At 42.6% G+C, this 26706-nt stretch overlaps 1 protein-coding gene across 1 annotated transcript; it reads left to right on the plus strand.

Annotated features, from left to right (window-relative positions):
* The first annotated feature begins 744 nt into the window (after positions 1 to 744).
* On the plus strand, positions 745 to 26340 carry tle3a (TLE family member 3, transcriptional corepressor a). The gene is made up of 21 exons (XM_079826220.1): positions 745 to 1125; positions 1555 to 1713; positions 2379 to 2479; positions 3364 to 3427; positions 4876 to 4920; positions 10067 to 10129; positions 10272 to 10376; positions 15466 to 15667; positions 16157 to 16164; positions 18422 to 18544; positions 18633 to 18683; positions 18826 to 18978; positions 19592 to 19715; positions 20033 to 20196; positions 22101 to 22174; positions 22442 to 22691; positions 22897 to 23144; positions 23250 to 23397; positions 23923 to 24073; positions 24300 to 24376; positions 24804 to 26340. Exons 2-21 carry the CDS (start codon positions 1690 to 1692, stop codon positions 24909 to 24911), a joined length of 2283 nt encoding a protein of 760 aa, XP_079682346.1. The 5' UTR covers positions 745 to 1125; positions 1555 to 1689; the 3' UTR covers positions 24912 to 26340.
* The last annotated feature ends 366 nt before the right edge of the window (positions 26341 to 26706 follow it).

The raw sequence follows: 26706 nt of genomic DNA on the forward strand, positions 1-26706 counted from the left end.
GGCGCTTCTCTGAGTTCAGACATGGCTGTTGTTCACGGAGATCAAACCAGAACAATCATCGTATTCCCAACGCTAGCTATCTGTCCATCTCGACGATATGTCATATTCTTATAGATGTACACGTCGCGGTGCAAAGTCGTGCTATGAATAGACATTGAATTTGGAAAATGATGTTTTGTAAACACAGATTAAACCTGCGTTATTTAAATAGGAAAATTAAACGGATTAGAAGTTATGATGACGTATTATTTATATATACCATCTTTGAATTGTGATTTATTTTTAACCGTTAAGCCAGATGTACACACAAACGTTAATATAATGTGTGTAATCTCATCGTCATCATTTCATATACTGTTTTCCTCTTACAAACTTCAAGGCAGATTTCTAACCTACTAAACATGTAATGTTTTAACCGACATTAATGATGAATAATTCACTATGCTGTTGTTTTTCCGGCTCAGAACGTCGTCTGTACCTATACTGGGACTGTATTAGATCTCCAAACAAAGACATCCACTGTGACATCGGTCCACTTTGTTCAAAAATACCTAGAAATGTTGTTCGGCGGTTGCATTACGAGCTACCTGTTCTGATCTAAAATGGCGAGTATGATGTCATGCATCAGGATGCAGTCCCCACGTGGGGACGGGGCTCTGCAATTGGCAGGCAGGGCGAAACTCTCGGTTCTCTCATCTCATTGGCTAGCAGGAGGCGCTCTCGCAGTGGCTCAGCCCTCGTGTCAGTAGACTGTCTGTGTGTGGCACAGGGTTGCATTGCTGGACGAAGGGGAAATGCGCGAGCGGCGAAGAAGTACAACGTTACACTTTTAAACGTCCCAAACCTCTTCAAAATCGGAAGTACATTTTTGCCAGTGTTTTCTGGGGATTACACGAACCTTTTTTTTCGCGCCGTGGAGTTTGGCGTCTCTTTATTTCTTGGGCTCGGAGAAGCTGATTCTCATCGAGTCGCTTCTTGTGATAGAGCGAGCGCACGAGAGATGTTCGCCACCGTTCGCCTCTACCAGGAACCGTATCTTTCTCTCAGATATTGAAGCCGTGATTAACATTTCCGAAGTTACCGGAACAGTGGAAGCGATTCGGCAGCTCGGACGCACAAAGACAGGTACAGTGGGCTAGCAGGTTAGCTAACGACAATAGCTTGTTATCCAACCGAGACTTGAAACGCTTCTCACACTCACACACACACTGACTGAGCTCATCACTTATCACTTTGTCGACTCATTTACGGTCTTCTTATTCGGTTTCTTTCGAGCAACGTGAAGTGCTAGATGAGGTCCTGTCAAAATAGCAACACAGAAAAATAGCAAATGTTCATGTTTTCTTTTAATAGTGTTGAATGTGTCGTTTCGCTCGAGCAATTTCCCCCCCCTGACACAATGAACGGGCTTGTTTTTAAAGTGCAGGTGAAAATACGTTGTTAACGCTCGTCTCAACCGCGAGTTTAAATGTCCAACCGTCATTTTTACCCTCTGTTTGAATGTAACGGTCTCCTCCTCGTCTGTTTGTTTATTTTTCATTGTTTGGGTTCCAGCAACAGAGACCCGAGAGGATTTTTGCCCCCAGCGTCCAGTGGGCTTCGTGTCCGGCTGATTTTTACAGTACAGTGGCGTGCCAGTGGACACCCCCCACCAAATAGACCTCCAATAAATAAGGGATACATTTCAAAATGTATCCACAGGGCCGGCATCCGGTAAGTGCATCTTGAACTGATATGGAACATAATTGCTACATCTGCATCAGTTTAGCTGGAGAGCAAGGGCAGAGCCGCCCGTCCATGACGAACGACATCCTGATGTGCATGATGTGCACCTTCATTTGATTTGCTAAGCCCTGGTGCCTGTGATAATGCTTTGATGTGAGAGAGCAGGGTGGTTGGAAGCGAAATGAAGTGGGGTAAAAACCTCTGACGCCTCTTGTCAATAAAGTAGTTGAATGGTAAAGAAATGCTCTTTGTTCTCTAGTACATTTTCATGTTTTTCACAAGCACCTGGTTTAGAGAGAGAGAGGCTGAAAACAACAGCTATTTTACAGGCGTAGTTTGGCACGCTCAGACCTATCCAAGCGAGGCGACCCCATTTCTCCCGCCGGTGTTTATGTGAGGCACTAAAACGGCGGATCCAGAACTGTAAAGATTCCCCCCTCCTCCTCCTTTGTCAAAACGCTACTGGTGCTCCAGCTATCTCCCAGATGTCACTGTAGCGTGGATGTCACCCCAGCCCTCATTCAGGCTGAAATATTAGAGCTGCTCTCCCAGGGCCCAGAATGCATTAGAGGCTCGCTCTGCAGTCGGTGGAAAACAAATTTGGTTCTCTGAGGATGTAATTGAGTTTGATTGATGTGATGGCTGTCTTTCAGGCGCCCCACCAGCCTGGTCAGCCGGGCTTCAAATTCACAGTGGCGGAGTCCTGTGACAGGATCAAAGACGAATTTCAGTTCCTGCAAGCCCAGTATCACAGGTAATAATTTAGAGTTACATGCCCGTAAAGTAGCTTGTACAATTACCGCACGGCCTAATTGTGTTTCACAGGCGAAAGGGAGGAAAAATACATCTAGTTCATGTTAAAAAAAAAAAAAGTGTGCTTAATGGAAAAAAAAGGTGAAATAAAAGTGCATGTTGTACCGGCACCATATCGCTTATTAGCTATTGTTATGGATATTTAATTGATTACTTTAGCCATCGTATAATGTTAATTTAAAGTGTGTGTTTTCATATTACAATAAGGTCTCAGTTGTTAACATTAGTTGATGTGTTAACTAAGATGAACTAACAATGACCAGTATTTGTTCATGTTAGTTAGTTCACTGTTTGTTCATGTTAGTTCACAGTGCATTACCCAAATGCATAAGTAAATGTTGAAATTAACATGAACTAATATTAATAAATGCTGTAGAAGGCGTATTGTTCATGTTAACTAAAGTTTTTAACCTTAAAGTGTTACCCAATACGGACATCCAGATATTTTTCTTCTGAATTAATTTTAGCATTACAAAACTTAAACGTTTGGTGATTTGAGTGGCAACGTTATGCATTTTATCTATTTATGCCTTATTATGACTTGTTTGATTGTTTTAGAAAACATAGTTTTTAATGTCAGCCATAATATGACAGTAATTATGATATTGGCCCAAATATGAGAATAATTATTTTCATTGAGCAGAATTTTAATATCGGTGCGTCCCTAATTTAAAGTGTAAAAATAGATTTTTGAAGCGTTTAAAATGAAGCCCTGTAAAATGTGAATTTATTTGTTTAGCTTCATGTTTGCACTCTGGATTATTTGTGTGTGTAAGCAGTGAAAGCACATGTTTGTTCAGTAACTGTGTTTTGTTTTCATCCCAGTCTTAAAGTGGAGTACGACAAACTGGCCAATGAGAAGACGGAGATGCAGCGCCATTATGTCATGGTAAGATTAGCCAATATGTAAGCTGCCATTACTAGTAGCTGGGGTGAAGGCAGATGCCTTGTTGCGTGTCTCTCTGTATGTGTGTGTTTTAGAATGTGTTTGTGAAACCCCCTCTGGTGCTTTTCGTTCAGCCTCCTGCTTTATTAAAGGGCCCTGACTGACTGCTCTTAGCCTCGGGCTCTTTCATACACCAACCCTTAACCGTAGGGGTCAATGACCACAGCATTGTCCCCTCTTTCTCTCTCCCCTCTTGCTCTCCCCCTTCTCTCTACCTCCCTCTGTGTGTGGATCTGATTATTCTCCAAGGAGACGCTGCTCTCAGACAAATGCATGGCTGTAAATTGGGTGAGGGGTGATGGAGGAGTGCCAGAGGCGTCTGTGGGAAAATACTAGATCGCAACTGAAATCCGAAGACTCTGCAGCGTTCCGTCTTTGATTACCAGATTTTACGCACAAACAAACGGCTACATAAATTCAGTGTTAATCTTAATCACGGGCTTAATCATTTACACAACGCCAAAGCCCTAAATTCAATCGTAGACGTTCAGGAGATCAAAACAGCCTCATGTTAGGATTTATGATAGGGAGAGGAAAAACAAAGCTTTTCGTTGTGTAACTAAACAAGGTTAAACTGTGGAAGTGTATTCTCTTATCTTGTGTAAACACGCGAGCAATGACTTTAACCAATACCCAGGGACGCTAGTTAAACATTCCATTCACAGGAAAAAGCATGTCAGTCAGAAAAGAGGAGGAGAGGTTAGGTAAACACCATGTAGAATCCCCATGCCGACTGTTTGAGCCGATGGTGTCAAAATCTAGACGTGCAGAGGACTGCAGGGTGATCAGGGTGTTTTTTAATCTTCCTTTTTATTAGTGGTATTTTTTGTTTATTCATGAGGTTTTTCTAGATCAAGATGACATGGGTGTTTATATATATGTGTATATATTTTTAATAAGAGAACAAACATTGAGAAATCAATGTTAAGTGGTCTCTTAATTTTTTACAGAGCTGTATACACTTAATATTTATCCTTTTATATCTTTTTTCTGCTTGGATATAATTTTTTGTGCTAGAAATTGCTCTGTGTATTTTGCTTTGTGTATTATTATTATTATTATTATTTTAAACGACCGTAAGATATGTGGGTAATATAGTATTTTATTGGTCAAAACGTATATGAACTCTTACCTCAAAACCAAATGGGATTCCTATCGTAAACTTTTATCGTTATCATACAGAGAAAGAGAAGCTGTGCAGATATGAGAGACTGTTATGGCACATGATTTTGAAGTGCGCAGCAAAAGCCTGTTCTCCTCTTTTCCCCCCTCATGTTTCACTAGAATCTGACTTTCTTTTCTCTACTCTCTGATGTGAGGTGAAAATGTTTGATGTGGCTCGGATTGAAGGAAAAAAAAAACTGAGTATTTTTCATTTCTCTTTCTTTCAGTACTATGAGATGTCCTATGGGCTGAACATTGAAATGCACAAACAGGTATGTAGCCCTTTGATCCCTGTTCACACAATCTTTGAGTCACAGAGGATCCATGCGCTGTGTGTGTGGAGACGTCAGTCAATGCAGTCACACCGGTGTGTTAGGAGACAAGTGAAGTGCACTCGGTAGAGATGATGAGAGAGAGACTGTAGACTGTGTTCTTTTGAGAAGCCGTTAGAATCAGCTAGAAGTCAGGACATTACAAGCAAACACACACACACACACACACACACACACACAGTCAAGTCTCTTTTCCTGCTTGTGCTGAGTAGAGTGTGGTCAGACAGCTTTGATAAGATTAAAGTCAGGACTTTGGCAGGAGGGGCCGTGTGATTTAATGACTAAAGGGAGCAGAGTCTGTGGAGTCCCTATTATGTCAGCACATTTAAGACACCCTTTATAAATTAATGCTAAGGGAAAAACAGACCGCCATGAATTCATCCCCTCCAATCAATTCTTGCCCTGCATTTTCTCCAGGGCTGCAACTAACATATATTTTAATAATTGGCTAATTGGACGTTTATTTCTTTGATTTAATCGTATATTCCATATCTTATCCAATAAGCGCCTGAAGCCAGTATCATGGAACTATATAACCTATTATGACCTTCTTCGAAGCATTGGGCAAATTGTGTTGTGACCTTTTTTCCTCCCTCTGCCATTTTTCATTTCTTCCCCCTACATAATTTTTTTTTTCCTACTGCGAAGTGACACCACTAACAAATGTTATCTATGCTCGGCATAAGAACTAAATAACTGTTTTTGTATTAACAACTATTGATTTTATAGATTAGTTGTTTCTTTCCAAATTTTCGTCCGCCTTACCACATCAATTTGCCTCCACCGTATTTACAAAGACTAATCTGATATGTCCTGACATTATTGTGATGCATCATACACGTCCTGTCCCCTAGATAATAATGAGATTGTGCTGTGCACCAGATGTAGTTAGGCCACCTAAGAGACAGCCCAGCTTTCTCAGCCTGATCCCCTTCTCCACCTTATGAAGGTTAATGGCATCAGGGAGGAGCTGGTGGATGGCGATCCATCAGTGTCCACAGTGTGAGTCTCTGCACTCCTCTCTCTGTCAGGCCCCTTGCCCCTGCGATGCGTCCTGTTAACCACTTATCTCCCAACTGGCAGCGGAGGGACAGAAGAGTGAGAGAAAAGGAGTAAAAGGATAGAGGGGTGGGAGGGCTGGCCTTGTGTAAACGGGTTAATCGACTGATCCGTTTTAGCGCCTTGACTTTTATCAGGAACCGCCACAGAGCCCATGGATGCACTATTGAATTATTCATCCGACGCTGAGTCTAACCTGCTAAAGAGGAGGGAGGTAATGGTGTTCATAAGCAAACACAGATCCCAACCTTTTATCCAGCTCTGTTGATCTGGGTTGAACTGAACCCAGGAGCTGATGCCAGGCGGGGAGTGGTTAACCAACGGAGGTAGCGTAGATTGCTGGATCCGCACCGCATTATTCTCAGCACTGAGGATTTAATTCTGACCGCTAGGCAATCCGTCTCCTCATCCATTCGGTCGTCTCTAGGCACTTTGTATTTTAAACAGTCGCGGCGTAATGCGGATTTCAGGATGCACGCTAGCGTCTGATACCTGCAGACAGCCATGGCGAGGGAGGAAATGCAGCTGTAATGGCAGCTGCTCCATGTCAATGAGCCGCTGTGATGACTGAGGTGCACTCACACAGCGTGGCTTATTTTGTGAGTTTTTTCCTCACCTGTTGTAAGACTCCGAGGGAATCTCCTCCCCTCTCCTCGCTGTCAAACCCAGATTGTGCCAGTCAGGCCCGGCTTGACACGGGGACGCTGATAAATGATTTATAAGGGGTGCCCTAGGAAGTGTTTGCTAACTGCTGGATTGTCCTCCTCTATGTGAGCCAAAGCAAACTGACTGGCTCAGTGAGATGAGTACACAAAGCCTCTGATAAAGAGGTGGGAGGATTGGGAAACACAGGCCTGCTCCGTCATACTGTTTATAGTGGTTAGGTCATGAAACCAGGTGAACCTGTACAATGACACCACAAACACATGCATAATAGAGCAGGGCTATTTGCAGAGGTATGTGAGAGACGACCAAAAAAAAAAACCCATTTATACACACAAGCTAGCCACCCGAGCAGACCTACAGCCCAGCTCTACTAACGCCGATCAATGCAGGTAAATTTTAATGCCAGTTCTCAACAGTGCTGCAAGTTAACAACCCTGTTAAGCTTGTGCGTTCACCTCCGGCACACATATATAGGCCTTGTTATAGCTTTACTACTGAGCATGAGGCTGTCAGAGAGCATTACCACCCTCTCACCCTGGCAGAATACAGGGGCCCATCAACCCGGCTAGGTCAAGTATTGTTTGTGATGGAGACACATGCCTGGAAGGGCCAGTTGTTTTCCTCTATATTCAATGCTCATCAGCGTCTCACTCCATTCCGCTGGCGCTGATGGCAACAGACAAATAGCTTTCAGCACGCCATTGACAGCCTGGCCCTGGAGTGCTCTTGAAATGGTGCTAGACAGGTCCGAGTACCTGTAATTGTGTACCAGAGCGTGAAGCTCGCCACTTAAGAGGCAGGCTTTCATCTGCTTAAAGTGACATCCTATTTTTATCCGCAGTTGTAGCTAAAAGCTCTGCTTGTCCAGCTCAATGCACAGCACTGCTTTCATCATAGATTCATATATTACACACGGCGTATGCTGACTTTTTACGTACATCGCCGCCGGACATGTTTTCCCCCGACAGCGGGATTGTTTTTGCAAGATAAAGCATGAAGCTTTAGAGTGAGTGTCAGATAAGGCAACCCTTGACCTCACTCGGCCAGCTGTCAACGTCGCGTTAAGCCCTTAAGGAATGTGTTCGATGCTCTCCAGGCCTCTCAGCAAATCCTGTCAAATGTTAGGCTGCTATTGACGCGGTTTATCTCAGCAAATAAGGATTATACACTGAGCTGGCTTTTCAACCAGTATTTTGTTGATGCATTCTTCTAGTAATTTTTTTGCCAGAGTATAGCAGGGTGTCTGCAAGCTAAACTTGTCACACAAAGTTTGACTATAGCTCTTAAGAATGTGTAAAGCTGGTTTAGGGATTCACGATATGAAAAATACATGAATAAATACTATATATGTATATTTATTTGTCAATCTAACCTGTTTTGTCAAAATCTAACTAAAGCTCATATTTACAATTGTATACTTTATGCAAGCATCAAGCACTTAAACAAAGTTACTTATAAATAAAAAAGTACTTATATTGACTAAAATAAATATGGTTAAATATAGATTGTGCATTTCTAAATGACTGATTTTTCTGATGGTGCAACATGCTTTTGAAATGGACTAATATCCATAATTTCAGAATATGCTCAGCATGTCATTTTTACAACTATAGTACTGTTTTTTTTTTTTTTTAATAGTGTGCATGGTTTATTCAAGCATATTTCCACTATAGCTTGTCCCGACATACATTGGGAGGGAGCGAAACTTTCTTGGGTGTTACAGAGTATCTTGTAAAAAAATATTGTGTCTGGCTTCTGCAACCGCTTGGCATTTTCGGCAATATGTTATAAATAATTTCCTGGTCGGCGCAGTGCTGCGTGTTTGCCATTGAAATGAAAAATAGAGCCGAAATCCCTGTGATGTGTTTGTGCTCCGTTCTGGCCCTGGGTTGAACTGAGCCTCATAAATTCTATAGATGATGTATCTGTAGCCGAGTTATTTTTCAGAGGCTTTCCTCCCCCTCTCCTTTGGTCTCAGTCAAAGCCAGTGCCAGACCTGTGATGTGAGCTCCTTTCATCAGTGGAAGAGGCTGTGATGTCGGCCGTGCTGTGTTCCTGTTGGCGTCTGATGATGGAAAGGAAGAGAGATGGAGTACATCCTACTATAGCTGCGTGTAGCCTTTGGGTGGAGAGCCCCGGCTTTGCCCCCTCTCCTCCTTTTACTGTCATGTGTTCTCACAACGACCCCACATCATCCTCCGCTATTGCTCGCCTTTTTATCCGCCATTCGTGTGCGGTACTCAGCCGATCGACAGGCCGAAAATTCAATTTAATGACCTGCCTGTGTGCACGTAATATGATTTTACAGGCTGTTACGGTCAAGCTGAGGTACCATTTGCATAATGATCGGCGCGCGATAGGAGATGGGGCCTGCTCGGCTACAGTTGCCATGGCAACGGTCAGGCGGGTGGAGAGAGAATGAAGGTCGGGTCCCTGCGGTGGGCTAGATGAAGGGGGGACTCGGGGGTGGGTTGCTGAGAAAATGAAAAAGGTGGGGTCTGGAGAAGGCAGAATAGGCCTCGGCTCCTGACAGGTCTGGACGTAATCCACCTTTGTTCATTAGAAGCGTTATTGTGATGTGAGCAATGGTGTGATTTTTAAATGTTCAGATTTTTTCTATATTATTATTTTTTTTTTTCCTACTAGGTTGTAGTATTTTTTTTATTTTTATTATTATTATAAAAGCACTGATGCAAACAAGATGCTGTTTTGGCTCTGACTGCTGCTTAGACAGTGTGTATAATATTTGGATGGTGGAAATTCATAAATTTGGGATTTATAAAACAGCTTTTTTGTGGTTAGCCCTTAAGTCTTTTATCACATTCGTCTGCTTCCAACATGCCCTCAGGGACTGTCTGCATTATTTAACATCTGCTGAACAACAGGAGTTGGCAGTCATTTTGTTGTGGAGACATGTAAAAATTAACGGAGTCAACTTCTGCAAGCTTTTCTATTTAGTGCAATTACATATCAGTGGCGATAATGGTAGAGGTGAAAATGTGAAGGTCAGAGTGCAGAAGAAAGTATTGTGTGCTAGTAGACTGTACCTGCAGGCTGATGGCAGCTGAAGTGCAGTGCTACTCTTAACGCAGCTCCAGTGTATCTGGCTCGTTCTTCGTGTGGTTTGGAGTATACACTAATCGCAGCTGTGCTCTCTCTCTCTCCCTTGGGCTCTCATAATGTTTTAAATATTTCACATGTCAATATCACGCAGTTTGGAGTGTGCCGAGTCAAGCGGTTCTGATTGCCGTGGTAATTGGCTTAATCGTTGGGAAACGCTAAAAAAGGCTTAGTGGTGCACTTTAACAGAAGTAAATTAACCCTTTTTTTTAACTTTTCCCTCTTTCTTTTCCTCTTCCAGACTGAGATTGCCAAAAGGCTCAATGCGATTCTAGCCCAGATTATGCCTTTTCTGTCACAAGAGGTGAGTTTTATTTGAATTGTAGCTTCATTTTAGTTTTAGATGTAGTCATAACTTTTGTCCTAAGTTGTATTGTTTATTATTATTTAAGAACTTTTAGGCTTTTGAATATGCTTTGACTCTGAATTTTCTCTCCCTCTTGCAGCACCAACAGCAGGTAGCACAAGCTGTTGAACGTGCAAAGCAAGTGACAATGACTGAACTAAATGCTATCATCGGGGTACGTGGACTTCCCAATCTGCCTCTCACCGTGTGTACCCCTTTAATTACTTTATTTTACCTTAGGAACAGGGCAAACCTGCACTGTTGTATATGCAAAAGAACCCTATTAACTGATTTAACGATTAATTTTGGAATTAGTATCTTATTTTAATCATGTGCAGGTTTGCCCCTACAATGAATGCTTTTTTAATGTTTTTAATGTTTAAACATTTCTGATTTGAAATGTATTTGTGGATTGTAGAGCTGCACGATTCTGGATAAATTGAGGATCAACATTTTTTTGTTTAAAATTGAGATTGCGATCCCTCCACAATTCTGAAGAAAAACTAAACACATAATTTACTTAGAGGTTCTGACAAAATGTTCATTGCTTCAGTCTATTTAAAAAATACATTAATCTGAACGAAATAATTAAAATAATTTGAATGGAGTCATGTCTCATTCATAGACTTGTTTCATTATTGGATAAATCAGCGTTTGAATGAATCTCTTGAATGAATGATTCAATGACAAACGTTCCTGGCGTAATAAGCACACAAAAATGTGATTTGCTGTATTTTGATCGCTAGCTATCAATGTTCATACCCAAACTATAAACTTTTATCCCAGTATACATTTGTTCCCCGCTATTTAAATGTTTGTAACGCATAAATAACTGTGTGGTTGAAAAGACTGAAGCTTCTTATCTGTACATTTACATGGAAGCTGCTCTTTCTCCAGATCAACGGCAGCACGAATGCAAATTTGAATGTTGCAGTGCGATAATCGTACTTTTAAACAGTAACCAAAGTCCCTAAAGTCTTTGGTTTAAAGCCTGTTTCACGTCACAAGTGTCAGCGGAGCGTGATCAGCGCATGTTTTCGCTGCCCATATCAATGATTGAGAGCATTCACATCGGAAGCGTGACAGCGGACTCTCTCAATCATTAACGTGGGCAGCGGAAAAATACACGCTGCTCACGCTCCACTGGCGCTTGCAACGTGAAACAGCAGAACATAGCGGAATCGTTGTCATTTAGAAATAAGATCACGTGGGTGTTTGAATCGAGATCGCAATCTTTTAACGATTAATCGTGCAGCTCTAGTGGATTGAGTAAGGAAGTGTATGCGTTTAACTTTAAACTTTCCATCATATCCTGAATTTACAATATTTTACTAACTGTTTATAAAAAGAGAATGATGGAAAATGTACAACCCAGTCCATCAAAGTGATGGGTAATGAGCACAATTGTATTTCATTGCTTTTCTTTACCTATTGGCTCATAACTGCATTATTGTTTATCTAATGTACAGCTGGACACCGTTGACCATGCTTTATTTAGTCTCCTCTATATGTGGCATGAATGTGCTTGGCGTCCTCAGTCCCCCGAGTCCGCATCTAGAAGCTGTTCAGAGCTCTCTTTGAGCATTAGAAGCTGTATACCTTTAATTAGATCAGGTTTTACAGGAGAGGCTCATTCCTCTCTGCTGACCTGGATTGCGCTGGGAATTAAAGACAAATAGGATCTTGCACACATATCTCTGAGCTACTACATCTGCTTTTTTCCTAGAATTGCCCACATCTGCCTTCTAAACATCACTTATTGATCAGGGGCTAGTGACCCAGATCCCTATCAACACGTAGGGAAAAACAAATCTGACCCCAGTACATCTAGAAGTAAGGCTCTGATCTGACCCTGCTTTGATTCGCCTTCTTAAAGATCGCTCTACAGCTGAAGAATCTGATAATAGCGAGGTGAAGGTTTGAGGGTGGATTTGTGTTGTCTGATATTGGAATTCAATTAGATCCTGAGCATTGACACTTACTCAGAGATAATTCCAGGAATCCGGTCTGAACGGAGCAGTCATGTGATCGCTCTTAGATGCCACGTTATCTCCAGGAAGGGTCACCGTTTGATAGCTTTGATGTTATATTACAGCAGGCCAACTTTAATGACTCTTAATCTTTTACGACTCATCAAAAAGTTGAAAAGCAGAAAACATACTTGCTTGTCGAAAGGTTTTTTTTATTTTTTTTATGAGTAGGTGGGTATTTGTAATTCACACAGTAGTAGGCAGTATGTGTGCACTCACGCAGGTGCCAGAGTCCTCATAAATAGTATAAGGCAAAGGTGAGATGTGAGCTACACGTACACACACGCACACTCACTCAGAGTGAAAACCACCAGCATCTCTTATTGATGAACCTCAGGGCTGGTAATAGGATGCATCTAGGGCAGCGGCTCTTTTTTCTGCTGTGCTTTGACTTTGATCAGAGGTCTTAAGATGGCCTCCTTCGGCAGCTCAGCATTTCTGCCCTCACAAACAGTGTGTGTTTATCTACAATAGATAGCCCTGTTTATTTTTCGAAAGCATAAGTATTTATATACACATTTTATATTGTTCTTAGTTCTTTCTCCCCAACCATGCTTAACTTCCTCAGTTTTGTTTTGTTTGGACTGGGCTGGTTATCAGGAGTTTATATGCTGTGGTTGATTTTGGAGCTTGTAGTGGTAGCTCTTGGCGATTATATTAAATATTCAGAATTTGCTGGGTGTATAAAACTAAGCTCTTAGTTTTATGTTTATTTTAATGTGCTTCATTAGGTTTTCTAAAGAGCATGTCATTAGACTTTTGCGATCCTTCCTTGTCTTGTGACTTTAATAGCGTCTTTGATTGGCACTATAGTATATATTGCATTAGATATGGTAAGTTTGATTCATTTCCGGGAATCAGTTGAAATTGTCACATTCAATAAAATGATTTAGTACTCTGATTCTACATTTGAAAAATTATTTTTTTAATTAGAAAAATGAGTAGGTTACATTTTTACTATATTTTACTACTTTAATTATACGTTTTAGCCAATTTAATTGGCTGCTTGGTCGAAATGTTGATGCCTCTAATTAAAAGAGAATTCAGCCTTTTCAAAACTAAAATATACAGATTTAATATAGATATATGTATTGAAAAAATGAAGATATAATTGTTTTAGCTATATTTCCCAGCTCAATGCAGTGGGCAGTCATCTGCTGTGGATGTATAGATACATCTCTATTAAGACTGCCCCCGCCTGTGCTGTGGGCCCAATTAAGTGTGTTTGTGGCCAAGAGGGCGAATCATGGGGCTTTATATTTTTGAATCCCCTCAGGCCTGCATGTTGCATGGTAACGGCACTAAACTCAGGATGGTTTTGTTTAACATACACACCTGAGAATAGAAGCAGGCGCTTGTCTGATTTAGCCACTTATCTTTTTATGTGTCCATTGTTAATTGTTCACACTGGCCCTAGATTCATTGTTTTGCTGTAAGAGGGAGAGATTAGCACCAGTTGAGAGGGTCTTTATGCAGAAATATTAAATTACTGGAGACATTTTATTTCTTTATTTTCTTGTCTTCATAGCCGGGTCTCTAATGAGGGTTCTCTTATTGTCCATGCATATTACACATCAGTGGCTCATTAGCTGGAATGAGCAGGGAGGGTTCTCCCCCATGAATCAATGGCTTCTTTAATTTCCCATGTGGTCAGTCGTCATCTCTGAAGCCACACACACACACACTCCCCCACACACCCTTTTCACTAGCGGTTCACTTCACTTCCTGACACATCCACACGAACACCCTAGCACCTACACTGTTTCTCTCTTACAATCACTCACTTCCACTCTTGTCTCACTATCTCTCTTCTTTTCTCTTGCCCTTTCACTCTCTCTTCAAGAACATGCACCCACCACCCACGCTCAGTGCCACAGTACACGCACACCTCTCACACACACACACACACACACACTTCCTTATCACATCTCCTCACAGATCCACACTCGGAGGCACAGCTCATAATTGGCTTGGCAGCTCTGTTGTGTTGGGGAGGGTAAGGTTGCAGGTTCAAATCCCAAGCGGAGCTCTTCTATATACCATTCGCTCTCCTGCCAATCTCAAAGGCCCCGAGTCTCAATATACAGCCAGCTGTGCAAATAATCCGCAAAGCTGTTAGCAATTATACTCACCCCGAATAAGGGCCTGTGATGGACATCTTAATAATGATTTACCCACTGGAAAAGGGCAAGCTTTTGGAGCATTCCAGACTTATAAATAAGCCTTTAGTATTGATATTTACTTATGGCATGGCATTAATGACCTGCTGATAATTTCGAAAGGTTGTACCACCGTGATCGCCGTACATAGCCAATAACATCTACCCTTTCTACGTCAAGCCAAAAAAAAGTCAGGATTCTCGAAGAATGACCGTAAATGGTCATTGATTGCATGGTGAGGTCTGTACAGAGTTGGGCAGTATGTGCTCTAACAGCCATTTGAATTATTCATTATTCCTGTGGATGCTAATAAATTGTGGAGGCTGGGTTTTTTGTTGTTGTAGTTTTTTTCTTTATTGGTGGCTCTGCTAAGTATTATTTAACCTTGCTTTAAACTGCTCGCTTCGCATGCTGAGTGGTTTTTAACTCTCGTCAGTTTCTTCCAAGCTTTTCAAATATTGATGGAGGTATTGGAGGCTTGAACGCGTGCCAGAACAGGACCCCTCGCTCTTGGCCGCCGTTGCCGCAGCCGCTCGACACGCACGCACACACAAAAGCGGGGCCCAGCTGCTGTTGGAGTGGTGTTTAAAGTTTGGTTTTCTTGAGTGACTCATACTTTGTGCAATAACCAGACCCAAATGTGAGGGAAGTAAATATAGCCGTCCAGCGTTTTGATGGGGCTAAGGAGCAGGTGGTGTTAAGCCAATGAGCTGACAGCATTCCAACGCCTGCTGTCTTTAAACTATCTTAAATAGGGCTTGACGACTGTTTTGGAGAGTGTATGAGTGTGAGAGTTTTATTATTTAATGAGTGAATTTGCATGCCTTTTCGTATAATATTTCACAGATTTTGTTACATTTGAGCTGGGAACCTGAAATGTCACTAGGTGCATGGAATATTTTATGATTTCAGGTTAAGATCCAATAAACATAAAGAAGCGGTTGTTTGCTGGATCATGATTATGATTTGCAAGCATGTGAAGGACGTAAATATCCCAGGACGCCTTCGCTTCTGAATTGGCCGCCCAGAAGCAGTGTTTTGATTGTGGCATAGTTTTCTCTACTTTTTTCCCTCTGGCCCACTCGTTGTCTCTCTCTCTCCTCAGCAGCAGCAACTCCAGGCCCAACACCTTTCTCATGCTGCCCACGGCCCTGTGGCTTTACCTCCCCACCCTTCTGGCCTTCAGCCACCAGGAATCCCACCAGTCACCGGCTCTGGCTCGGGCCTGCTGGCTCTGGGAGCCCTGGGAAGTCAGCCTCACTTGCCGGTGAAGGATGAAAAGAACCACCATGACCTGGAGCACCGAGGTAAGGAGCACACTCCCACACTGCTCTCATTTAAAGCCAAGAGAGTGGAACATTAGTCGCTCAGCCATACCGAACTCTTGTGTGAATCAAATGCTTGTTTCGTAACACCCTCCCCTTCTTTATTATTGTAGCTCTTATAGGCTGCTGACATTATTGACCTTCTTAAATTTGCTTTATAAGAGTACGCTACCCTCATGGCTTGCCATTTAAGGATATAGCCTATTTTCAGAGAAGAACCGAGAATGTGTAAAGCGATTGAACACACACAACACTCTATTTGGCTTGAATGATTGGCCAAGGTTAATAAAGGACACATGCTAATGGTTTGCTCGCTGTATTGTGTACATAACAGACATATTCTGCCTGCTGATGAAATCCTCTCTTAACTCTGATTGTCAGTCGGTCAGGGTAACTGACTTTTGTTTATCTTTGTTTTGTCTTGCCGTTCTGCCTTGTCTTTCAACGCCAACCGGGGTCTGCTGACTACAGAGAGCACGGTGAGTGTCAGGTTTCCTGTTGCCTCAGTTGTCCTCTTCTCTTTCTCTGTGTTAATAGCTTTATTCCAAAACCTAGTGAGCTACATAGGTATCAACTCTGCACAGGAGTTTCGAGACTCTGCTCATTTCAGTAGAGTTTGGGGGACGCCTGTTGCTAAACATTGGATTAAATAATCTATTTGTAATTTTTAAATCTATGTTTTTCTGTATTGAATAATATATAATACTTAATACATTTCTCATTTTGTCCACCCATTATGGTTTTATTTACAATGTGTCTTAGAAAGCAGCAAAATTAAGTTGCATAGTGTTTTGAACAGCCTTCATGTCAGGAGAACACCTTATTTTATTTTAATGTTGCCTCCATAGGCGGCTCACTAGGTTTTGAAACACCGCAAATATGTCTTAGTTTTACTGGGTGAAAAGCACCTCTTGGCCCATTTCATGCCTAAGAAAATTTCCATTAATGTAAATGTCAAGTAAGATCCTTCATCCTGAAGCACACGCAACTCGTGCACGAAATGGTAATCTGCGTTCATTAAAATGACTAATAGAGAAACAAGCTTTTTATGAAATAAGCACTCACATCTCTCCGCAGATGGGAAATGACTCGTATTACAGCGTGCAGATTAGCGCGGCTCTATAATTTCATCACAATTAAAGACGACGTCGACTCCCTCCCTCCTTTGTGGGATTTATTTTATCCCTCTCCCTTCCTACCCACCCCTCCACTATCTCCACTTGTTTACCGCCCCTCTCCGCTCTCTTTTGCTAGCGTGATAAATATGTATGAGCACAGGCGCGGGAATTGTTTTCCTCCCTCTCATCTCTGTGCCCTTGTAAAAGGCATTTATTCGACGGGGCTTAAATCTCTCTGATGGCTGATTGTGGCCGTGAGATTGGGTTTCTGCTGGCCCGGCGAGGCCTGAATGGGTGCAGTCATGTCTGAAGGAAGGGGAGCTCCTCTGGCGGTTAGCAGTCCAGGCGCTGTTGTGTGTTCGCTGCTGCCGTTGTCTAAGGTCATCTGATAGCACGCTGGTGACTCTTCTTAATGAGTCACGCTAAGCATCTCTTTAGAAGGTCAGACATCATGCAAAGAGAGCGAGAGAAACAGAGACTATTGGGCATTCGGCCCAGTCTGCTACTTCATCTTCTCAGCTGAATCCTTTTACGCTTCCAGTGATCTGGCCACATTTTCCCCCTGTGAATCTTGTTGCCTCACACTGAGTGAAGGCTCTTGGGACGGGATGAGTAAAGCTCTAGGAGAGGGATTGTTTTGAGAAAGTGCCCAGAGAGCACTCAAAGTCCTGTTGCACATGGAACATGCTTGCTAAATACTATGAATTCATGAAATAATTTTACAGTGCATTCTTGTGAGTATGGATAGTGGCCACAGGCCGAGTCATCCACCATTTCCTATGGATGTAAGTCACTTTTTCCATTTTTCCACCCAGTAGTCATTGTCTACTGGGAACGAAGGCCCACAGTGTGCTGAGGGACGGGTACTGGATGATGTCCAAACACGCTACATAGATCAATGGCTATTACATGCTCCCACACACACGGCCCAAGTTGGACTTCTCACAGATAATGGGCCGTTGTTCGACACTAACGGTGCTGCTCATGTCTTCCTGAAGCTGTTTGTTGTCTCTTTTAGAAGATGGAGGGAGTGAGGTGGGGGAAGGAAGGGAGGGCAGTGGGGCAGTGAAAACAAGCCCCTCTTTGCTCTGGTTAACTGTCTCTACTCTGTAGTGCAGCCAGCACATTTTTCTCTGTTTAGTCTACTGTGGGTTGTTAGATACGGCTTGGCGAGTCACACTATATTATGTTAGGCCTGTTTTGGAGTTGGATAGCTGGAATGGATAAATCGCTTTTGGCTTTTTAAGTGTGCGGTTTTGGAGTGATAAGAGCTTCTATGTCCTTTTTTCCCCCCTCCTTGCTGTTGATTTCCCAGCTTGGATCTCCTTCAGATCCGACAGCTGTGAAGTACCTGTCATTGTAATGGTAATAGTTTTTGACGCTGAACTCAAATAGTTTATGTCACTACATAAAACCAGAAATAAACTGGAATCAGGTTTGGATTAAAAACTATTGTGTGCTGAAAGGGTCCTACGGGCTATTTTCAAAGCAATTTGGAAATTTTGTGGAACAAAACAGTGGAAACCACCTGCAGATCTGCATGTACAGATAAATGAGTTGAGTTAAAGTCTGCAGTCTGATGGCACACTTTCATATTCCCCCTCTTTCTCCTCCTCAGAACAACTCCATCTCCCCATCAGACAGCCTGCGCACAACCAGTGAGAAACACCGCGGCTCCTCCGATTACAGCTTGGACTCCAAGAAACGCAAAGTGGAGGACAAGGACAACTTGAGCCGATATGTGAGTAATGTGACATGAACCTGTAATAAAAGATTATTTTGTAACAAAATGCTAGGGATACTAACTAGTTGACACATTCTTTTTTCAGGACAGTGATGGAGACAAAAGTGATGACCTGGTGGTTGATGTTTCCAACGAGGTAAGAAACATTTTATGTAAAAATGAAATGGAAAAAATTATTTTTATTTATTTTGCATTTAATTCAACTGAAATGTCATCAGTTATTCCTTGCATGTATGGTCTTATTTTTAACTCCTTCTTGTTGTATATTTGTACTCTAGGACCCTGCTACACCCAGGGGCAGCCCTGCCCACTCCCCTCCTGAGAACGGCATAGATAAGCCCCGCCCAGCAAAGAAGGATACGCCCAACAGCCCTGCCTCTGTGGCCTCTTCCGGCAGCACCCCCTCCTCTAAAAACAAGGAGCACGGCCATGTACGGGTCTCTCTGTCACACACACACAAGCTGGCTGCATTTATCTGTATCCGCTCTATTTATCCGGATTTTTATATTGTAATAATCAGTAGCACAGCATATAAGATTTGATAGAATATGGGTCTATGCCACTGAAGCAGAATTATAGGATATGTTTGATGGGAGGGGGCAGCTAGGGAAGCCTGAACGCCCTGTGATCTTCCACTCTCTCTAATGGCTCAGGAGTGAATGTCTGTTTCCCAGCCTCAGCATTAAATACATCTGTAAATGTCAGGGATAATGCATTCCCATAGCTGGATCAGTCGTGTCTTCCCTGCTAATAACTCAATGCGTTTAACCATTCTGGGCCTCTGCATCAAAAAAAAAGATTAGAGGGAGAAGCGAGGGAAGGATAAAACGAGCCTCATCTCCATTGTAGCAGTAATGGGTTTGGGGATAAATAGCAGGGTTTATAGTTTCGTAGGAGTAGTGAGTTTGTCAGAATTGGATTGGATTAGGTTCTGGCGGCACTTAAATCTTCTGCCTGGATGCTGCCTCGTTTGGGGGGATTTTAACTCTGTTTTCTCTATCTCTCTTTCTCCCTTCTCCTTCCTCTCTTCTCGCACATCTGCAGAATGACAAATCCTCCACGCCCGGTCTCAAGTCCAACACCCCCACGCCTCGTAACGATGCCCCCACCCCTGGTACCAGCACCACCCCTGGGCTGCGGCCCATCCTGGGCAAGATGGATGCTCTAGGTGAGTTCATAATCAACGTCCACAGAGATGTTGTTTTGCTCTATACTGTCGCCTCCTGCATCGTACAGCACAAACACAGCCAATATTGTAACCAAAAGAGAGTTCTTTGCATATGGAAATAATCCAAAGCTTCAGCAAATATTTAGGCTTGCCGTTTTAACAGAGCTTAAAGCAGCCTTCTTAAAACTAGTCTTTGAAGCAGCTCCGTGTAGGCAGGTCTTTGATTGAGATTTATCTCCCTGTTCCCGAGTTCAGCTCCTTTCCCCGCGGTTGACTGATGCTGATTTATGATTGGCTGTGTGTCTATGTGCTTGCAGCCGCCCCTGCTCTGCGCACCCCCCTCTCTTACCCAACTCCCTTTGCCATGATGAGCCACCATGAGATGAATGGTTCTCTGACCAGCCCTGGAGTCTATGCTGGCCTTCACATCTCTCCTCAGATGAGTGCGGCTGCTGCTGCTGCCTACGGACGTTCGCCCATGGTGAGTGTGTATGTGTGTGTATATATATGTATATGTATGTTATGTGATGGGGGGATATTTTGCATCACGACAGATGCATCATGTTGAAATTTTAAATTGATAATCTTGCAGGAAGTTGTTTTTTTTTCATGCACAGCTACAGAAAATAATATTCATGCCCTTTAAAAACAATAACATTTAAGGTTTATCTAATGCGGAATTGCCATATGTATACAAAAGAAAGCTGAACAAGAGTTAACGTATCTGCTTATGCTGTTTAATTGGTGGGTCAGAGCAGGCATGTTTTTATATATGATATTTACACTTTTTTTTGGCAATAGGCCACCCTAACTCCCCAAAGATTTGTCGCTACACTGCTGCTGAAAAATTGAGATGTATTGAGAATTATTTTGAATCGGATTGTGACTCCCTGAAACAAAATCAAATCCCGAGGTGCCTAAAGATTCCCAACCCTACTCCAAAGTTGGCCCATCCCCCACCTTACCTTTCTCTTCCAATTTCTTCCACTCATTTCTTTTTATTTTCTTGCTCGATTTCAATCTCTCTCTCACCCAAAGCCCCGAACCTGAGAGTGGAGGGAGTGCATGAGGTGATGTAGTGTGTGTGACTGGGTGTGAAATGAGCGTTACATTGACTGGGCTCTCAGGCTACCTGACTGCCTGCCGTCTGATTGCTTCATCCTTTCGGTTAAATGAAGGTGCGGGGCACAAATCATTCCTCTCTGGTTGCATGGCCGTTTTTGCAGTATACATTGATCTAGTCAAGTTAAAGGAATATTACACACCACAAAAATCTAAACTGTCATCATTTACTCACCCTTATGTTGTTCCAAACCTGTTAAATGCCAGGAATAAATTTGAAGAGTTGTATTGAATGTTTTTTTTTTCTGTGCATAAACAATGATTGGGGACTGAGGCTTTCAAGCTTAAAAAATGCAAACGTTTAACGTTTTTCACACGCAGCTATTGTATGGTTCCGTAAGACATAAACCATAGGGCACTAGGGGTGTAATGATACACACAACTGACAGTTTGGTACATACCTCGGTTTTGAAGTCACGGTTCAGTACGGGTTCGGTACAGCAGTTTTACAAAATTTTCATGACAGATTTATTTAAACATACATTAAAAAAATCAAGACATCACTTGCAGGTTAAATAGAATATATTGAAAAAAAAAAAAAAAAATCTTATATATATATATATATATATATATGTGTATGCTAATATAGTGCATATATTTAGCGAAAGAGTTAATCTCTCTCTAGTGAACTAACCACTGTGGACACTGAATGACTGCCTGAGGTTTGCTATGTGACATTGTTTACAAGCTGTTTTATTGACGTCTTTCCGCATTTGAAACACTGGTTGAGCGATTACACAAAATATGATATGTTTCAGTAAGTTGCAATGTATCCTCAACATACCTTAAGATATTAATTCATGTTTATTCTTTAGGAAGAGATGATCGCGTTCTCGCGCGCGCTGCCTGACGCGTCTATACAGTGATCAGTCACGTCAAAACAGCATTTATCGTTTGAATTTCGTGATAAAATGAACTGAATACTTAATATGTTCATGTGGGTAACATATATAAGTATGTTCCACGCTTAAAACAAGCCTACTGTTAAAGATTGCATTCGGAACCATTTGGTACACACGGTACACGAAAGCCCTGTACCGATACGGTTTGGTACGAATACATGTACTGTTACACCCCTATAGGCCACAAGTAATATGTGCCACTTTTTGATATATGCAGGCATTACAGGTTACACAAGAGTGAGTAAATGAGCAAATCTATGCACAGGTCTATACTGTATAAGGCTTTGCTTGTGCTGTCTGTAATGTGTGTTTTAATACAGATCCTTTTTGTAATGCAGCATGTTCTGTTTTGTTTCTGTAGGCGGGTTTCGAGCACCCTCATATGAGAGCTCCCGGCCTCCCTGCCAGCCTCACCTCAATCTCTGGAGGAAAACCGTAAGTGTCCGTCAAAGATTAAATGATCATAAATAACTCGTAGCTGCACTAGACCGTTTCCTTTCCCCACACTCTTTATGTAACAGTTCCGTGAGAGTGCTTAAGAGCACAACCTTTTCCACCTCTTAATACCTCATTTAAAACTACTTACTCATATTGCTGTAATTGATTTAATTAACCCACTTCAATCAGTGCGCTGTTGACTACTAGATTACTAACAAGGTCTCTCTCTCTCTCTCTCTCTCTCTCTCTGTCTGTCTCTCTCAGAGCCTACTCTTTCCACGTCAGCGCTGACGGACAGATGCAGCCTGTGCCCTTCCCTCCAGATGCTCTCATTGGTCCAGGTATCCCTCGCCACGCCCGTCAGATAAACACACTCAGTCATGGGGAGGTTGTGTGTGCCGTGACTATCAGCAACCCCACACGCCATGTCTACACTGGTGGAAAGGGCTGTGTTAAGATCTGGGACATTAGTCAGCCTGGAAGCAAAAGTCCAGTGTCTCAACTTGACTGCCTGGTAAGGGCCAAAATCATACTTACTAGAACTATTGCTCCTACTGTTATTGTTTATATTATATTAATAAAGCTATACAGACTTCTAGTACCTTTTTAGTTGCTTCTAAAAAGTAACATCTCTTAACATTGAAATATTTGTGGGCATAATGTGGGAAGTTCAAACAGTTTTGTCCTAATTGTTTGGAATATTTTTTGTCCCTCTACAGAACAGGGACAACTACATTCGGTCTTGTAAGCTGTTGCCTGATGGCCGCACTCTAATCGTCGGAGGGGAGGCCAGCACTTTGACCATTTGGGATCTAGCCTCCCAGACACCCCGCATCAAAGCTGAGCTGACCTCATCCGCACCGGCCTGCTACGCGCTGGCCATCAGCCCCGACGCCAAGGTGTGCTTCTCTTGCTGCAGCGATGGAAACATCGCCGTCTGGGACCTCCACAACCAGACCCTCGTCAGGTGGGCCTATTTCAGGATTTTTTTTCTTGAGAGTTGCATTTTCTTATGTCTTTAAGATTAAAAGTAAGGCCATTCTTTAAACCCTTTACTTTTCATGATTTGCAGGCAATTCCAAGGCCACACAGATGGTGCCAGCTGCATTGACATCTCTCATGATGGCACCAAGCTCTGGACAGGTGGCCTTGATAACACAGTTCGCTCCTGGGACCTGAGAGAGGGCCGGCAACTCCAACAGCATGACTTCACATCTCAGGTTAGACCACAGCACAATGACTTTTGAGGTCACGATGAAATGGAAACAGTGACAGATATTTTCTACTGTACTGTGATATACATCTGAGTGTATCAGTTCTGAGAAATGTAGAGTGGGATTCTATGCATAGGTTGTTGATTCGATTTTGAGATATGGGCATTGCACCAAAAAATGTATGACCGTGAGCATGCAGGGGCGGGTTTAAGCTGACTAAATGATCCAAGAAGTCCTGCATATGTCACTGGAGAAAAGTCTGTTTCACCTGAAGATCCATTTAAGAGATATATATATATATATATTTTTTTTTTTTTAATTTATTTATTTATTTATTTATATTTATTTATTGATCCATGCATATGTATATGTATATGTATATATATATATATATATATATATATATATATTTATTGATCCATGTATGTATGTATATTTCCCGTAACATGCATTTGGGGACAACATTAATTCCATGCTGACTTCAACTGCAAAGCTATGGTGCTCAACTTGTGTCTGTTCCCCCAAACGCAGATCTTCTCCCTGGGCTACTGTCCTACGGGCGAGTGGCTGGCTGTTGGCATGGAAAGCAGCAATGTGGAGGTGCTCCACCACACCAAGCCTGACAAGTACCAGCTGCACCTTCACGAGAGCTGCGTTCTCTCTCTCAAGTTTGCCTACTGTGGTAAGAGACTTATTCAAGCTTCACAGATTGAGTGCAGGTACTCCATACATATCTTCACTAGAGCTCTTGCACCGTCTTGAAGTTATATGGCAGCACTTATATACAGCACAACGACAGGACCTTGACTTTTTCTGCTAGGCTTTCCATTTTTTGGCTTTCTGTTCATATCTCCATTTTGGCTGTGCTCTGAACAGAGCTCTAATTACGTTTGATTTCCCTTGACAAGGTAAATGGTTCGTGAGCACTGGGAAGGACAATCTGTTGAATGCATGGAGGACTCCCTACGGCGCCAGCATATTCCAGGTACAGAGATCAATACAGACTGTCTGCAGGAAATGTGTGGGTTGCCTGAATCAGTAGAAAGGGCACGGTGACCGCTGGCTGACAGGCCGGGCCTCGATCAGCGGAAATGGGCTGGAGTATGTCATTAACGCTGGGTCCTGACCACTTAGTGCGGATGTGGGTCCGCGTGTGTAGCTTGCATCTACCAGCTTAAGAGTAAATAATGATAACCCTTCAAGTGTTTATGACTGAAGGGGCTCGGCATGAACGCTAATGCATCATTTGGTGGGGGGAGAGAAGTGCTTATGTATACAGCTGTCAGCATTTTCTTTGAGTAATAGAGGATGTCTGAAGAGTTTTATGCAGGCCCTTTGTGGCACATTCGAAGTTAAATTTCAAATCTTTTTATTTCACCAGATTTAATGTGGCTTTTCTTTCCTTCTCGCAGTCAAAGGAATCATCCTCGGTCCTGAGCTGTGACATATCAGCCGATGACAAGTACATTGTTACAGGCTCTGGAGACAAGAAGGCCACGGTGTATGAAGTGATCTACTAGACTGAGAGGTAACAGACTGGAGCACTCAGGCCTCTGGAGGAGGAAGGGAGGACACACAACTTCTCACTCCAGTGACTCTCCTAGTCAAACAGACAGGAACAGCCCTTGTCTGTCTGTCTGACTGTCTGTCTCACACTCACTGACTTTTTACTGACTGACCGCAGAGGTGAACGGGTGGATGCTGGGGTTACCCTGGACTAAGCTGCCTGGACTAAGACATGAATGTGCAGCCCTACAGACCCCAAACACTCTGCCCAGTTCATATGGCACTAGAGAACTCGATGTTTCCTTTCTTGCTGGTTTTCTTTTTTTTTTCTTTTTTGCTTCAAATCTTTCTTTGTTGGATTTTGTTTTCTTATTTTTTTCCTCACTATGCAGTGAGAACTTTCCATAATGCATCACGAAGCAGCGCTTCGTTCTGAAACTTCATCTGTGTGGAGGGTATGTGAAAAGTGTACATAATGGAGTATTAAAATGCCTTTTATAGATTTATATTTTGGTGTCCTGTTACACTTGTGATGGTTCTCTTTCTCTCTCTCTCTCATTCTCTCCTTGATGCTTCGTTTCCCCTTCGAGGTTTGGAAATTAGATTAAGACGTTTTTTCTATGAGGATATTCTATTCCGTTTTCCCCTCCCTTTGAGAAGTTCATTTTCCAAGCTGACCTTTTATGGCAATCTAATTTACTTTTTTTCCCCTCTCTCCTGAAAAACAATTTTGAGCTAAATCGCATTACAGAGGCGTTTTTGTAAAATGTCCTGTGGATTTTTTTAGTTCTTTTTTTTTTTTTTTTTTTTTGAGTGGCGTAAACCCGATGGAAGGCACCTGAGACTGCAGTTGAGACTCCGCGGGGAGGGGCGTTTCCGTTCTCAAACAAACTCGCTGACTGCTCCGCCTTCCTGTGAGAACAGAGGCCCTGCCTCGTACAAGCAAGGGAGTTCCTCAATGGTGCACTCGGCCCTGGATTTTGCTATTTACAGATTAGTAGGGGACTACTCTCAAACCTGTGACTTCATTGTGCTGTTGTGTGACCAGGACATGACATCTTCTCTTGTAGTGGAAGACTTGGAATTTGGATCAACTGGTTATTTTCCCTCCTTTCTTGAGTCCCAAGTGACATACACTGTGTTTTGTGTGCATAGTGTTCCATATACAGGAAGCACAGAGTAAAATGTCTGCCGATAAGCCAAATGGACTGTAACACCCTAGCCTAACGCGCAGGCATTTACTTACTGTCCAGCTTGTTTATAGCATCACACTGTTAGTATGCCCCCTCCCGAAAATAAAGAGAAAAGAGCTGCAAGAAATGGACACGTCTCAAAATACACACCAAAGTATGTAGCAAACTGTGTTGTCACTGAAGATATGTACAGTTGTTGATAATTCAATAAACTGTTTTTTGTAAAAAAAATGAAATATTTAAGAATGTCTCCGTGTTGTAAACTAGTCTCTCACCGTTGGCCTGTTCAGTGGGTATTGAAATGGTGCATCAATGGAGAGTTGAACTTCAAGGCACTTGATGGGGAAGCATGACGCAAACCCTGCTCTTCGGCCTCTCTGAATGTTCTGTTAGCAGTGGAGCACTCTTATTAGGCGGTCAGCTGAGATGAATGCCCTCTCCAGCCCTTATTTTCTGTCTGTTCCTCTGTATAGCGAGGGGCTCTCTTTGAGAGCTCCATCCCCTCGCCTCTTTAGTGATGTTTTTGTAAGACTATAAAAGCAGAGACGGATGGTTTTGGCTCTGAAACGCTCTCTGTCTCTGCTCGGTTCCCTCGCTGTAATGCCCCCCCACATAG

Source organism: Gobio gobio, assembly GCF_949357685.1.
Source record: "Gobio gobio genome assembly, chromosome: 9".
Taxonomy (NCBI): domain Eukaryota; kingdom Metazoa; phylum Chordata; class Actinopteri; order Cypriniformes; family Gobionidae; genus Gobio; species Gobio gobio.

What these genes read in the sequence shown, in the direction of transcription:
- tle3a (XM_079826220.1), top strand. Translation starts at nt 1,690, where the DNA reads ATGTATCCACAGGGCCGGCATCCG. An exon ending in ACATTGAAATGCACAAACAG is followed by an intron (nt 4,921 to 10,066) that starts GTATGTAGCCCT and finishes TTCCTCTTCCAG; the next exon opens with ACTGAGATTGCCAAAAGGCT. An exon ending in CACAACCAGACCCTCGTCAG is followed by an intron (nt 23,145 to 23,249) that starts GTGGGCCTATTT and finishes CATGATTTGCAG; the next exon opens with GCAATTCCAAGGCCACACAG.